Genomic DNA, 15,510 nt, shown 5'->3' with positions numbered 1-15,510 from the left:
CACTGAGCCACACCAGCCAGGGCTCTTCTATTTCAGTCTTATTTCAGGAAGCTGCCAGAGCCCCCTCCCCCATCCTCTCCCCAGGGTGGCTGGCCACGAGCCTGCCAGTGGGGTGGGTGCCCTGCTCTCTCTTTTGTTTCAGAAAGCTGCCTCCACGCCCCCCCCCAGCCCAACTCCCCCCCACCCCAGGGCGGCTGGCCCTGACCAAGGCAGTGGGGTGGGTGCCCTGGCCTCTAAGTTTTGTCCCAAGGAGCTCCCTCCCACCCCCTCCCCAGGGCAGTGGGTGCCCCGTTCTGGGCCTGAGGAAGGTGTGGAGCCCGCTAACCTGCCCGCCCTCTCTCTGCAGGGGAGGAGCGCCCCCGGGACGGCCCGGGCCCCACGGAGGCCGCGGCGGGGGCGGAGGCCGGGCGGGCGAGCCGCCGCGGCTGCAGGGGCTCGGGGCCGCGGCTCCGCAAGCTGGCCTGGGGCCTGGCGGTGGTGCTGTGCGTGTGCGCCTCCTGGGCCGGCTCCACGCAGCTCGCCAAGCTGACCTTCCGCACGTTCGACGCGCCCTTCACCCTGACCTGGTTCGCCACCACCTGGAACTGCTTGTTCTTCCTGCTGTACTATGCGGGCCACGCGTGCAAGGCCGAGGAGAGGCAGTCGGTGTGGCAGCGGTACAGGTAGGCCTCCCGGCGGTTCCCCGGGCTGCGCCGCTCCCCCAGGGCCCGTGCTCCCGGTGCCGGCGCCGGGGCAGGCCAAGGGGACGGTCCCGACAAGTCACAGCGGCACCTGATGTCTTTCTTAGTGGGACAGGACCCGAGGCCTGAATTCTCTCTCCCACTGGCAGGGGCAGGAACACCCTCTCCTCCGCCCTCGAGCCTGGGAGCTCCCTTGTTTGCAGCAGAAGGCAGCGTCTTCCCGAATGGCCTTGGGCAGGTCCCCGGAAAGGGCAGGGGAGCTCAGTGGCCCCATTCCCCTCCTCAGGCTGGGGATGGGGGGAGCCAGGTGACCCCGCTGCTTCCCGTGCTCAGCTTCCCTCAGGTGCTCTCTGTAAGGACCTGCTTTCCCATCCCCCTCCAACCCCAGTCGCCTGCCCTTTGCGGGTGTGGCTGCAGGGGTCTGAGCACCTGGCCGAGTGGCTGGGAAAACCAAAGCCGCGTCTGCACTTGGCTGACCTCACTTTCTCCTGTGGAGCCCGCTGGTTTGGCGCCCCTTTCAGAGGAGGCTGGAAACTGGGCCCCAGCCCTCCTCCCTCCCAGCCCTCCTCCGGAATCCTACACTGTCGGGGTTGGACCCCGCTCCTCCCCGGGGCTGTCACTGGGCCTCACGGTGGCCCACAGCGGAGGCCCTCCCTGGGCGGCGACAGAGCTTCCCGCTGGCCCCAAGCAGGTCTGCTGAGAGAGAAAACGAAACAGGGAGGGAAGAGTGCCGGCCGAGGTGATCGGGCAGGCCCTGGAAACCCACCTGTGGTCAGTGCCAGTGCGGGAAAACATGTGAGAGCTGAAGGCTCCCCACCCCCGCCCCACTGCCCTCCCCCCAGTTGGCCACCTCCCCCCACCGAACACACACCCTCACTGTCACTTGTCCCATCTCCCATCTTCTTCAGGCTGAACTGTGCTCCGAACTCGCCCTTAGAGGTCCCAGGGCAGCCGAGCGCGTCGCTGGGTCCCGGAAGTGGGAGGTCTGGGGAGGGAGGTCTGGACTCAGCTCGGAATCCCTCCCCCCGAGATCCACCACCGCATCTTGGGTGGCATGAACATCTTGGACGCGTGAGGGAATCTGCACCGGCCCCTCTAGGAGGCCGGGGGGCACACCGGAGCTCTGCCTCTCGAGGAGGGCTGTTGGGCAGCTCGGCTGAGTCACAGGCCAGCCTCACGGGTCCCCTTAGTGCAAAGGACCGGGAGAGACTTCCAGAGACAAGGCATGCGGGCGCCTGGAACCACCGGACGGGAGCCCAGGCCCTGGGCAGGGTTGGGGTGGACTCAGCCAGAAGCTGCTAAAAAGACGCTTACTGCACCTCCCCTGGGCAGCAGCCAACGCAGCCTGACACGGTCAGTGTAGAACCTTCCCTAGGGCCAGATCGTCCTAGGGCCAGATCGTCCCGAGGCAAGAGGACATGAAGGGCCTGCTCTTAGTCCCAGGGAAAAGCGGCAGCCAGTAAACGGCGCATTGGACCGACGAGTAGCCCTGAGCGAGTTTAATGTGTCGTCGGGAGTGTCTGTCGCCCTTCTCTGCACTGACTGGGAGGGGACGCTGCTGCCACTGACGGGGCTCACAGAGAGCACTCGTGCCTGTTCTCCGGGGAGATCCACGGGGAGAAAAGAGCCAGTGCTCTCTCCCTGCCCCCCGCAAACCTACCAGCTGCCGGGGAGCCTCCCTAGGGGGCGGTGCCCGAGGCCGTCCCGCACGCGTGCCCTGAACATGACCATCGGTTCCCACAGGACAAGACAGCGCTGCCGGCCACTCAGGGCAGCCCCAGACCGCTGTGCTGCAACAATGCAGAAGGAAAAAATAAAAGGTCCCGGAAGCTCATTAGTTAAACTTAGAAGGAGATCAACTCCTGATTTTAGCACGTGTGTGCGCCGGAAAGTATCCTGTGAAAAGTGTCTGCCAGGGGAAGAGTCAGACAGGCTGACGGTGACTTCCGGCCAGCTGGAGAACAGGGGTGGGCAGGCCAGGGTCGTTGTCATCGTGGTAACATAACTCAATTAGCGAAGCTGACTAAGACCTTGCCGGGTTTCTGTGATAGAGCTTGGCTCCGCCTCTTTCAAGTTCCGTGTGGCAGGAGGCAGGATGAGGCCTGTGGCCGAGCAGAGCTGCCAGTCTCCCAGCTCTGCTGGGCATGTCAGCCGGGTCGTACCCCCGCTGGAGGGGGGAGGGAGGCTCTCTCTCAGAAAAGGGGGAGAGGAGTCCTCACGCTGCAGGCTGAGGAAGTCACGGCTCTGTCCGGGACCAAATTGAGGGTTTTTTTAAACAGACGGCAGGATTCCCAGACGGCAAGGAAAATGAAATCGCATCCTCCATTTGCGTGCTTGGTCAAAATGAAGGCCAGAGCGGGGAAGAGCTGGAGCCAGCCAAGGCGACGTGCCCCCGGCTGCAAGTGCCCCTCCGGCAGGGAGCTGGGGCGGGGAGTGGGGAGGACGACGGTGGAGAGAGACCTTCCTCACAGAGAGGGACGCTGGGCAGGCACGCCTGCCCTCCTTGAGGTCCTCAGGGAGCAAGGAGGTGGATGTTTCTTCTCTCCGCGCCCTCCCTGCCCAGGCGACTTCGCCGGTGGGTGCTGGGACATCAGCTGGCGCGGAGAGTGGAAAGCACGCGTGTGCTGCCCACAGCACAGAGCCCCTCACGCTGCACCCCTGCGGGTAGCCCCGACCGTGGCGAAGGGCGGACCCCGAATCCCTAGGTCTGCGTGGCTCTGAGAGTCTTTCTTAACTTGCTTTCGGGCTGCAGGCGCTGCTGGCCTGCAAGCTGCGTTTTGGCTGCAGAGGCCTTGGGGCTGTTGGGTCTTGGCTGCAGGTTTTAAACTGCTGCTGATGAGACCGGATGCAGGAAGCAGGATTCACGGTACCGGGCAGAAGTGACCAGTGCCTTGCTGGGGACCCTGAGGTTGTTTGAGCCCTGGTCCTCTGCCACACTCGAGGAGGGGCATCTGGGCACCTCCGATGCTCGTGTGTGAGTGGAAGGTGAGGGTGGTGCACCGCCTTGCACGAGAGGTTCTTGTGTGGTTGGATGTGACACCACATACGTGCGTGCCCTGTAAAGCGTGAAATGCCGTCAAGACGGGAGGAACCCCCACTGTGTTTTGATTCCCCCCGGCAGGGGTCATCAGAAGACGTACCCGTGCCCGGGTCATCAGCCGCCCTGTGGGGGGTCTTGAATGGGCACTGACCCCCCACGGCATCAACATGGGGCCCTACATGGGGACAGGGCCTCCTAGCACCGCCCTCTCGTGACCGGGTACCCCAGTGGGGAATCGAAGTGTGAGTGTGAGAGCCTGGCCCAGCCGTCCTGGGTTTTCAGCCTCATACCTGGTCACCCCACTGAGCACTCAGAGCATCCTGGAGAAACTCGAGCTCCTCCCTCCCCCCAGATGATCCACACCCCGCCCCCACCTTCCCTGTCCTGGCAACAGCTGGCCCCAGGGATGCCCTGAGGAAGCACCAGTGCAGGGGACCGGGGCGGGCCTCTGGCCACAGGGATGCGTGTGGGTGTCTCGCACACTGCAGATGTGACCTGAAGGGGCTGAGCTCCCAGGAGTCTCCTGCACAGCTGGGCCCCAGGGGGCGGCGCTGGGAAGGGGCTGTGCAGGGAAGGGCAGGTGAAACCACAGGCGGCCTCTGACCCCGGGGCAGGAAGACGGTCGCTCAGGTCCGGGAGGCGGCCATGGCTGGCAGAAAGCGGCCCCAGCAGGTCGGGGCCCTTGCCCTGTTTGAGGTCTTCCAGAAACTTCTGCCAGTGGTGAGCTCTTTTCATAAGCAAACGCTGGACCTTCTGCTGTCATGCAGCTGCCAGAAAGAGTGAGCGTGTCAGTGGGGACGGGAGTTCTCCTCGGCCTCCTGTACCAGTGTCAGCCTCCCAGACACCAGCCGGTTAGTTGTGCTCGGGAGACGCTGAGAAGCATCTGCACCCAGAAGCGGGGAGGGCAGTCTGGATGCCTCTCGTCTTAACTCCTCCCAGGCTCTGTGTGTGCATGCACGTGTATGTGTGAGTGTGTGCGCGAGTGCCTGCACAGACTCACCTGGAACTGCAGAGCCTCCTGCAGCTGCACCGTTCGAAGTCTAAGGAGCAGAGCAGGGCAGTTGCACTCCGGAGATTTGTTCTGTGACTGGGCCTCTTTTCTGGACGGGGTGTGGGGACACAATTAGGAGTGTCCCCTACCCCAGGAGCACACCCAGCAGGGGAGTCGGGGAGCCCGAGGAGGTCAGGGCTGTGCAGGGCAGAGGGAGGGCCTGGGTGCACAGCCCGGCGTGGGGTGGGAAGTTCTCGGGGGAAATGGCCAAGGAGCAGTCCCTTAAGAGACGAGCCTTTGGTCCTCTGGGTGCTGAGTCCTGGGCAAGCAGAGCAGCATGCGGCAGAGGGGTGGCTCCCCAGGGGACTGTGACTCGGTGCAGGGGGTGGGGCGAGGGGACAGAGAAGACCAGGCAGTTAGGCGGGAGCAGCCCCTGTGAGCCCCACACCTGCAGAGAGGCCTGACCGCTGGCGTGCGAGTCCGGTCGAGGCATCTGGGGGAGCAGAGCAGCCGCTGGCCTCTAGAAGCACCACGGCTGCCTGCAGCTCTGGGGGGCTGGAGAAGAGAGCAGGCTCTGAGGGGGAGGCGGGCAGGTGGGCGGGCGGCAGGCTGGCTCCCCAGCTCGGTGCTGGGACAGGGCCCAGCAGGCTTTGGGTCGGAAGGGGGAGTCAGACTGAGGCCGGGAAGGGCCGGGCGCAGGACCGCACGCAGGCCAGGCCTTCCCTCTCCCAGCGGGGGACAGGACGTGCCAGATGGCAAAGGTCGAGGGCTGACGGGTCGGAGTCGGAGCTGTGCTCCGAGGCGGGACTCGGGGTGCTCTCCATGTCGGGCTACGGAGTGCGTCCCCTTTCCCGACAGAGGCGCAGTGGCGCTCAGGGTTCCACCCCTGTGGTGGTTGTCATTGTGGTCGTAGTTTTCATTGTCGTTCTTGTCATTGTTGGTGTTGTCCTTGTTGTCATCGTTGTCATCATTGTTGTCATTGTCGTTGTTGTCATTGTTATCATTGTTCTTGTCATCATTGTCATCATCATTGTCTTTGTTGTTGCCATCATCGTTGTTGTCACCGTTTGTTGTCCCTGTTGCCATCGTTGTCATTGTTGTTCTTGTCGTTGTCATCATCATTGTCATTGTTGTCATCGTCGTTGTAACCATTTGTTGTCATTGTTGTCATCGTCGTCATCATTGTCATTGTCAATGTCATTGTTTGGGGGCGGGGCACCTCGTTCCTGAGCAGTAGCGAGAACTCTGGCTGGAAACCCTGAAGAATCACAAGGCCGGTCCGTGGCTTTGAGCTGTAGCCTCTCCGTCAGCCGCAGCAAATTCTTGTGTGGCTGCCCTGTGTCCTGGCCTTTCTGTGGCTGAGCCCCGACACCCTCTGACCTGCCGCTCCATCCACAGTTCCTCGCAGGGCGGGGCCGCTCAGTGGGAAGTGAGGAGGCAAGAGCGCTAGGTCCAGGAGGGTGGGCGTATCCATTGACTCCACAGAGTCAGCCAGGGCTGCCCCAGGGCCGGGCACTCTCCTAGATGCCAGGGGCACAGCTGGGACTGGCACAAGTGAAAGTCCCTGCATTTGTGGGGCCACAGAGAAAGAGGAGGCTGGACTGGCACCCTCCAGCCAGTCCTCCCCTCCCCCCACTACCTACACCCCCCACCCAAGGTCTGGGGCTGCGTGGGTTGGGGATCAGCACTGACCATCCCTGGGAAACTCCAGATGTGGGTTCTAGGCAAGGCCAGCGTAGCCTGAGAGAGACCCCATCTCTTGGTGGGCCCCCCGTGTCTGGGAACTGGTGGCCCTGGCCCTAGGGAGCTGTCAGTCACTGGAAGTGCCGGCCGGCTTGATGGCCACGCCCCACTCCATCTAGCTGAGATCGTCACAAGAGACAAAAATCAGACTGGCCAGAGTGTCCTGCCTCTTCTGATGCTCGTGCAAATCCTATCCTTGTACTTTCTGGACCTTTTTCAATAGAATTATCGTAATTACATTGGCCTCCCTGGCTGTTTCCTACTTTAAGTGGGGCAAAAACAAAATGATTTATGTATTTAATGTAACGTTTAGGAGTACATTGGGATCCTGTCTCGCCTCTAAGTGCCTCGCTTTATGACACGTTTAATGAGTTACTCTCGATCACACATACATCATTAATTTGTAACAAAATAAATTAAAAGCACTGGAAGCTACGGCTCCCCTGCCGCTGGAACGTGTCATTAGAACCATTTTCTGGCATCATTTTGCTACATGTTTCTCTCGAGTTGGGGGAGGATAGGGGTGTTTTCAGAGAAAGGTTTTAAGCGCTCCCAGCGGAGTGGGGACGGGCTCGTTAATATTTTATTGTGAATTACTGTTGGGGGGTTGGGTTTTGTGAACGTGTTTTGGTTGTTTTTAAGCGTCTGGTTTTACGAAGGCTGGGCGAACGCTGGTGTGTTTAAGCCCAGCTCGGAGAGGCACTTGTTTCTGGGGAAGATGCTTTCTCCTGCGTAGGGAGTGGAGAGAAGGACGCGGTGGCCTGAGGGGACAGGAGTGCCTGTGCGTTTTGCAGACCCTTTTTGGGGGCATGTGAGGCGACACAGGTCTCCCTCCGAGAGGAGGGGCAGAGCCATGTTGGACTCCTGGCCACGCCCCCAGCTGGTGGGAGTCCTCAGCAAGCCCCTGGTCTCTCTGAGACCCCAGCGCCTCCTGCCTGCGTGGGCCTGTGAAGGGGATCCCACATGTCTCCCAGCCTCCCTTCTGAGTTGGGCCAGGCAGCTTCCCTCCGAGGGGGCACGTGTCCCTCAGGGCAGGGCAGGAGCAGGCGGGCATTTCCCACCGGTCTCTTCCCTGCTCCGCCAGCTGCAGACACGGGGCTTCCAGGATCCGAGGGGACAGCCTCCCCCAGAAGGAGAATCACCACGTGGCGACAAGCCACCGGCCTTCCACCAGCACTCCTGCTGTGCCAGCCTCTGAACTGAGGGGCTGTCCCAGCCGTCAGCCGTCTGCTGGGAGAGAGAGGAGGTGTCCCCAGGCTACACACAGATGCCCGCACGGAGGCTGGCGTCCAGGAGGCAGGAGGTCTGGTGGCCCCGGAGGAGGGTTCTGTCAGGGAAGCAGCGGGGTCTCAGGGCAGCCCAGTCAGAACCCCGGCTGCTCAGGAAGCTGGTGGGCGTGGGCCCGCTCGCCTTCAAGCCATCGGACGCCAGCAGGGCTGTAGGCCCAGCTCTGCCCGAGCCCTCTGCAGCCGCCTCAGCCGTGGCCTGCCCTCCCCCCCACCCCCAGAAGCAGGGCCTGTATCAGTTCGGCAGAAAACAATGTCAGCCTGGAGGTCAAGGACAGCTCCAGCGAGGTGACGGTGGAGCTCCACCCCTCTGGAACCGGCAGGTGACAAGGACAGAAACCCGAGGTGGGCGCTGTCCGGGGGGCTCCCTGACACCTTTCTCTGTGCCGGTTTTCCCGTCTAAGTGCGTGGGCTCGTTGGGTGGGAACCATGCTGCAGGCCGCAGGCCACGCAGCCACCTCCAGCCCGGGCACAGCCTCGCCCGCACCGCCCTGCCGGGAGACCCAGCTTCCACAAACCCCTCGGAAGGGGAAACGGCCCTCTGCGGAGCCAAGGCATGAGCAGAAGCTGCTCCCAGAAGGAACGGGGACAGCAGGACAGTGTGTCACCGTGGCTCTGGGGATCGAGCGCTGTCAGAACAGGGGCCTTTGGTAGCTGCCGTGAGTGTTCGAGTCCGGTGTGTGGGTGTGGAGGAAGGTCGGACGGTGCTGTCGTGGGGGCCGGGGCAGGGCTCCGGAGAGGCGACAGACTCGGCCTGGGTCCTGGCTGCTGTCTCCCTGGGACACCAACCGTAGCTGGGTCCCAGGCCGGGCAGTGGCTCCCGGGGTGAGAAACCAAGGTGGAACGGCAAATGGGTGCAAGGCCAGCAGAGGCTCCCTGGGCATCCCCAGGGCTCCGTGCCGGGAGCAAGAAAGGAGGAGAGAGAAACAGAGCCATGGTTTCACCCTCATCGTCCGACGGGTTGGTCCGCTGGTTGGTAGCTGGGTTGGCTCGGTGGGTTGGTGGGCTGGTTAGTGTTCGGTGTGGGCTATTTTACAGGGGAACACTGCATAGAAAAAAGGTTCAACAGCTGCTCTGGCTTTGTCCACAAGGTGCCGATCTGTCCCAGTCGTGTTTCTCTTCTTCTTGATCAGACTCTAAGGCCTGAAACCTAAGTCTGCACCTGTCAGGGGCACCACAGCCCAGCCCAGACACCAGATCCTGGTCTTTGCTGCCACTCTGGTGACAGAAGCCGCCCCACACCCCCTGCCCTTCCAGAGTCATGCCCTCCCCACCCCGAAGGCGGGCCAGGGGAAAACATCACCCGAGTGTGGACTCTCAGGTCCGGGTGAGGGGTAGTCTGGTCTCCCCCATGGAATCACGTGTGTGTGCTTACAGCAGGAGGAGGGCCGCGAGGCCACTGCTGTGGGGGAGCTTAGGGGGCGTGCCAGGAAGCAAGCCATCCTGTGAGTAAGTCACAAACTCCTAAGTCCCTGCAGGAAATCGCTGATGGCCAGGGGGCACTGTGTACCCCCTGGGAGTGGCAGGGCCCGGGCCTGGCGGGTCCCAGTCTCCCACCTCTGCCAGCTCTGCCTGCTGCTCTGCCAAGAGGCCTGGGCCCCACCTTGTACAGGGAGGCCCACCCTGGCCACCAGCTGCAAGCGCAAAGATACACATCCTTCTCCTCGGCCTCCCTCTTCCTCTCTGTGTGTTTTAGCTACTTCCTAGTGTTTCCTCCATGCCACATAGAAGCTTCCTTCCCCCAGTGGGAAACAGGGACCCCTCACGTCCTTTCCCTTCTGCTGCAGCGGGGCGGCCCGCCGTGTCCACGTCTCATACCCCAGGGGACCCGTCAGGCAGGGGAGGTGTCTGCCCCCGGCCTCGAGGGTCTTAGCAGATTCCTGTGGTCTCACCTCTGGTGGCGAACTGGGCAGCCATTTCGGGGGGGGCCTTGGACCCTCCCCCTTCCACATACCTACTGAGTGCGTCCCGGTGTGACGCAGAGGTCACAGTCTCTTGGGGTCACCCCAACTGTCTACCGGGGGTTGGGCAGCGAGTCTGTGGGAAGGGGACACTGACGACCCCGCCCCCAGCCAGGGCCCGTGCTGGTCAGGTCAGTCAGTGCTTGCTTGTCAGCCAGTAGCAAGTCAGACAGGCTTGCTTTTTCACTGCAGAACCTCCTGGTGTCCAGAGCGTCGACGTGCCCGGGGCAGGGAGCACGGGGTGTCTCCCGGCAGAGTGAGTCAGAGCGGCCGCGTCCCCACTGCCTGTAACCCAGGGGCCGGCGTTCTCGGAAGCCTGTGTCTGAAGATGATAGTTAATTATCCCAAACAGAATGAGAAGTGCAGGGCCCCTGAGCTGACAGGAGGTGCATCATGGGGCAGTCAGCGAGTGGTGGGGAGAACCCAGGAAGGCTTTCGTTGGGCTGGGACAGAAGGAGAGGCCAGAGGAGGGCGGGTGGAGCTGGGCCGGTTCCCCGAGGAGGGGGCTAGGGACGCACCTGGTCTCACACAGGAGACAGGGCCAGCCAGCTGCAGGGGGACCACAGGGGATCTGTGGGCTATTCCAACCTCCGACCTTGCTGGGGCCTCGTCAAGCTAAACGTTGGGCCTCTGGCAGGTGGCTGGCTGCCTTCAGGAACCTTCCATCTCTCGGGCGGTAGAGGAAAGAACAAGGAGGGGTGCTCCCTGGTCAGCAAGGCAAACAGCTGGGTGCCTGCAGGTTACAGGGACGCAGGAGGGGCGACGGATTCCTCCTGAAGTTCACGGGAGGGAAGCACCTGGTTGGGGGGCATGGAGAGACCCTAAGGGGGGGTCATTAGAGTTTGGCCCTTTGGCCCCTGAGGCGGACGGGGGGGGCACCGACCCCATGGAAACCACGTGAAAGAAAGGAGCCCATTTACAAGCTCCACAAAAACCACTTTAAATCCCTAGTAATGAACCTCACAACATTTTATGGGGCTGCTGTGAAGAGAACATTAAACTCTCCTCGGACTCGACAACATAAAAACGTCAGGCCTCCTCCCTGCGTTCATTTCTGAATTTCACGCTATCCCGCTGCAAACGCCAACAGGCTTGTTTTAGGAAGCAGGCAAGAAAACCCTGGAACACGGGAGCCCAGGGAAGCGTGGCCCAGGGAACTAGCGATGCAGAGGCCAAACTCTGCCAGGAAGCCTCGGGGTCGGAGCCGTGTGGAGCCACACGTGTCAGAAACACCCGTGTGACCGGCGCACAGAAACACGCCGGAACATCCGGGGGCCCGGAGACTGACCGCTGTGGCGGAGACACACGCGGTGTCTCCCGTAGCGAAGGGAAGGCGGCTGTTTCGTAAGCGATGCTGAGACAACTGGGAAGCCATCTAGGAGAAAAAATAAATTTGACTCATACCTCCTACTCGCAGCCTACATAAATGCAAATGGAATTTTGGTGTAAAACCAGAAATTTTATGAGTACTAGATAAAGGCATGAGATAACTCTTTTTTATTTTTTATTCTCACCTGAAGACTTTTTTTTCCCATTGCTTTAGAAAGAGGGGGAGAGGAAGAGAGAGAGAGAGAGACATCGATTGATTGTCTTCTTATATGTGCCCTAATCAGGAATCGAACCCAAGACCTGGGTATGCGTCCTGACCAGGAATCGAACCTGCGACCTCTTGGTCTGCTGGATGATGCTCCAACCAATTGAGCCACACCAGCCAGGGCAAAACCTGGGGTAATTCTTTTATTACCTTCTTTTTGTTGCCTTTCTTACAATGATACAAAGTCTAAAAATTTTTTAATTTAATAAATTATAAATTAAACTACACTTTTAAAAGTTGAAAGACCACTGCTTGGCAAAAAAAAATTAAAATCACCATAAGCAAAGTGAAAAATACAAACTGACAAACTGAGGAAAATATTTGCAATTTATATAAACAAGAAGTTAAGCGATCTCATGAAGAGCACGTACAAATCTGTGTAAAAGTGACCAAGAGCTCAGTACAAACATGTGCAAAGTGTAAAATGTGTAGTGCATAGAAAAGAAAATGGAAATGGTTGTAAATAGACGGAAGAGATGCTCAAAGTCACTCACTATAAAAGAAATGTGAATTGCATCTGATTTTCTTACGTGCCAGACGGACAAATGATCAGATGAAAAGGTTCGGTAACGCACCGTGCTGGCAGAGCGCTGCAGACACCAGTGCTGCAGTGCGTTGCTGGGGAATGTGGATCAGACGCCGAGTGTGGGGTGCTTTGTGAGTGGTGCCCATCGGAGTCGCAGGCGCACTCCTGCTCTGTCCTCGCACTGCACACTAGCACAGGAATTTACACGCAGAGATGCACAAGCAAGTGTGGACCATGACGTCTGAATGAGGCGGCATTGGACATCATTCGTAATTGGCTGAAGGTCAGAGACAAACTGAATATTCATCAACTGGTTGAAGAGGATATGGCTCCAGTGGACTGTGGAATGCTCTTCAGCTGTAGGAACAGGTGCTTACCACCTGTGCAGGCTGAAGCCACGCCCCATCCCCTTTTGACCCTTCTCCCGCCTCTCTGACCTCAGCTCCCTCCCTTCACTGTCGTGGGTGCAGAATGGACTTGCCATTTATTGAGAAAGTTCTCACAGGCATGAGCCCTGCTCCTCTGTCCACCGACTCGGTGAGGACAGCTGTGGCTCTTACACATTTGTTTGGAGACCCCGTGTAAGCGAAGGCGGGCAGAACTGGGCCCCCTCGAGTGCTGTCGTGGAGGATAGAGGGGTGCAATCACTTTGTGGGTGGCTTGATGGTGTCTGTTAAATCCTCAATGGCTGTTAACCACTCGATTCCACGTCTAGGAACTCCTGCTGTTGACGCCCACACGTACATACATATAAGGGCGTTCGCTGCATTCTTTATACTGCGTCCAGGGCTCTGAGTCCATGTTGAGTGACGGTGAGAAAGGGGCCCTAACGCCTGTGTCCATGAGGGGTGTTGGCTCTTTGGCCTCCAGGCGAGCTTGTCAGTGCCAAGCATCAGGTGGCGGACTTCACAGCAGTGGAAGAAACACCAGTTGCGGCCAGTCCGTGAAAAAGACGGGCCTGTCCCACAGAAACCGGAGCCAGTGACCCTGAATTCAGTCTTGCCTCCCGTCTTCCAGGCTGCAGTCTAGAACCCCAGTTTCCCCGTGACAATGATGTGGTGCTCAGGATACGAAACATCTCAGGACTAACGCAACGAGGTTCCTCGTGGGTACGTTCTATGTGACTTAAACAACTGAAGAGATTTACTCAAGAAAAATTAACTGAAGAAAAAAAAAGAATTAGCTCTTTGTCTTAAAGAACCGAAATAAAAAGTAAAAGGCTAGGAGAGACAGAGAATCGTGGGGTGCGTGGTGGTTTTAAAATAGATCCCAAAATTCTTTGATATTCTTGCCCCCGAGAGGTAGAGCTTCATTGTCCTCCCCTTAAGTGTGGGCTGGTCTTTGTGCCTCTGCTGCTGAGCAGAAGCTGGCGGGAGTGATGCAGGGGATAGGGCGTCACTTCCCTTGCATCATTGCTCCGGGGGAAGCCCGCTGTCCCGCTGTGCACCTGGTGGCCTGCAGAGAAGACCCTGAGCGAGGAACTGAGGGCTCCTGCCAGCCCCTGCTGACATCTTCCCAGCAACTACGTGAGAGGCTCAGGGCCAGAAATACCACTACCCCACTCCCAAGTTCCTGGCCCTCAGAAATGGTAAGATGATGAATGCATTTTCTTCGAGCTGCCGAGTTTGGGCGTAACACATGAGGCAGTGAGAGCTGTTCAATACGAAACAAGGTGCTTTGCTGATGATGGTCCCCATCCCCGGCTCAGGCAATGGCGTCATCAAGCCCATCGTCAAAGACTCTGTGTGGCCAGGGCTCGCTGCACTGAGCAACACCAGCACAGTGCAACCGGCTGGATGCTGGCTGATGCTGTAGCATCTGCTGTAACGGCGTGATGTGAAAAATTTTCACTTGCAAGAATCTTCCAGTGCTTTTCAGAGAGCATCTGATTGCCCTGTGTTTTACTTTAAATTTTCATCTCTCATATCCTTTGTCACTGAAAGGATGTGATTGTTGACATTTTGAATACATTTCCCTAGGGAAACCGCATCAATTTAAATAAAATACCCAAGGCTTTAGGAGGTTGGATAGACAGACTGGAAGATGGGTAGATGGATGGATAGATAGATAGATAGATGATAGATATGCAATGTCAAGGATTTATATCCAAGAACTATTATTGAATGAAAAAGCAAAGTATACTAATTATATTTGTAAAAAAATCAAAAGAAGAAAAAATAATATTTGTATTGCTGACATATGCATTAAAAAGTCCCTAGAAGAATAAGCAAGAAACTAAAGGCAGTGGTTAGCTGTTAGCGGGACTGGCACAGAGCGAGTGGCTGAACGGTGTTGTGCAGTGAGAGAAGCACATGCGCTGTGAACAGAGGCTGAGGGGTGCTGAGAACATCACATGCCCCGAGGGTCTTCAGAGCACACAGAAAACGGCAGGAGAGGTGTGCTCGAGGTGAGGCCGAGGGGCCAGTAGGGCATGGACACCCCAGGAGACGCTCAGCCTTGTGAGAGACACGGGCGCCTTGTGTTGTTCCGAGTGAGACTGTAACAAGAAAGGCCGATGCCGCCCCTGCTGCGGGAAGGTGGCGGGATGCTGGCTGGCCACAGAAAGTAGAACTGCTCCCTCTCTCGACCCTTCTCCTCCTCACATGCGTGCGGGACCTGGAGGCTCTGTGGCACCTGGGTCTCTGAGCTTCTCCCGGTTCCGAAACCAGGCAGAGGCTGCTCATGCATCATGCAAAGCTGGCACGTTCTGGAGGCAAAACGCTGCTCTCTGGCCTGGGGCTCTGCGGGTTCTCATTGGCTTCTGCAAAAGCTGGCCTTGGTTGCTTTATTTTACTTTATTTTATTTTTGATTTTTGACTTAATGACCCGGGAGGCACTGAACTTGGCGTGACCCCATTCCTGTGGGCTGGCCGTCTCCTCCCTCCTTGCGGTTCCTTCGAAGCCCAGTGCGTGCCTTCTGTGTCCTTGCAGCGTCCACACTGTCCTCTGCTGTCGAAGCTCAGGCGGGAGCCCATTCCAGCCCCATGGCGCCGGCGTCCCCAGCCCGGCTCGGTCAGCCAGCGGTGCCTCCACCACCCCGGGCTCCGCTTCCCAGAGGCCACCTGAGTGCAGGGGTGGGTTTCACTCATCACTTCTTTTTTAACCCTCCCCCCACTGAGGATGTGTTTCCGTTGGTTTTAGAGAGAGGGGGAGGGAGAGAGGGAAAGAAGGAAATATCAGTGTGGGAGAGAGACACTGGCTGGTTGCCTCTCGTACACACCCCAACCGGAGACTGAACCCACAACCTACGCGCCCATTCTGACACAGCGCGACATTCTGACACACCGGATAACTCCAACCAACCGAGTTGCAGGGCCAGAATGTGGGTTTTACTCTCTAGGTACCAAGCAGGCTTCTCTGATCCCAGAAGGATAACCTTCAAATGGAGTAATAAAAACTTCTCCAAGAAGAGATCAGAATCTACGGAAGGAGAGCTACACTCAGCCACTCTGAGCGTCTTCGAGTCCTCGGGCCTGAGTTCATGCCACCCCAGGGTCCTGAAGGAGGGGGCAGACACGACCGTGGAGGACACTGTACAGACAGGAAAGACTCTGGAAGGTCGTTTTTCAGGTTTCCAAGTGGTGGGAAGTGAGAGTCTGTACAAAACAGGTGTGACATTGTCTCACGGTAAAGCTCACGCATGGATTATTACAGGCTTCGTGAGCACTTCATAAAGACGGGCGTAACCG

General features: G+C 58.6%; 1 protein-coding gene across 1 annotated transcript in view; it reads left to right on the top strand.

Annotated features, from left to right (window-relative positions):
• Positions 1–15,510, top strand: part of SLC35F3 (solute carrier family 35 member F3) — a 73,758-nt gene that overhangs the window by 13,075 nt on the left and 45,173 nt on the right. The window contains exon 2 of the mRNA XM_028531304.2: positions 347–662. Within this exon, the coding sequence (XP_028387105.1) occupies positions 347–662 (316 nt within the window). The remainder of the gene's footprint in view (positions 1–346; positions 663–15,510) is intronic.

This window comes from Phyllostomus discolor, chromosome 15 (assembly GCF_004126475.2).
Source record: "Phyllostomus discolor isolate MPI-MPIP mPhyDis1 chromosome 15, mPhyDis1.pri.v3, whole genome shotgun sequence".
In the NCBI taxonomy this organism is placed as follows: domain Eukaryota; kingdom Metazoa; phylum Chordata; class Mammalia; order Chiroptera; family Phyllostomidae; genus Phyllostomus; species Phyllostomus discolor.
This window is presented reverse-complemented; position numbering and strand designations above follow the sequence as displayed.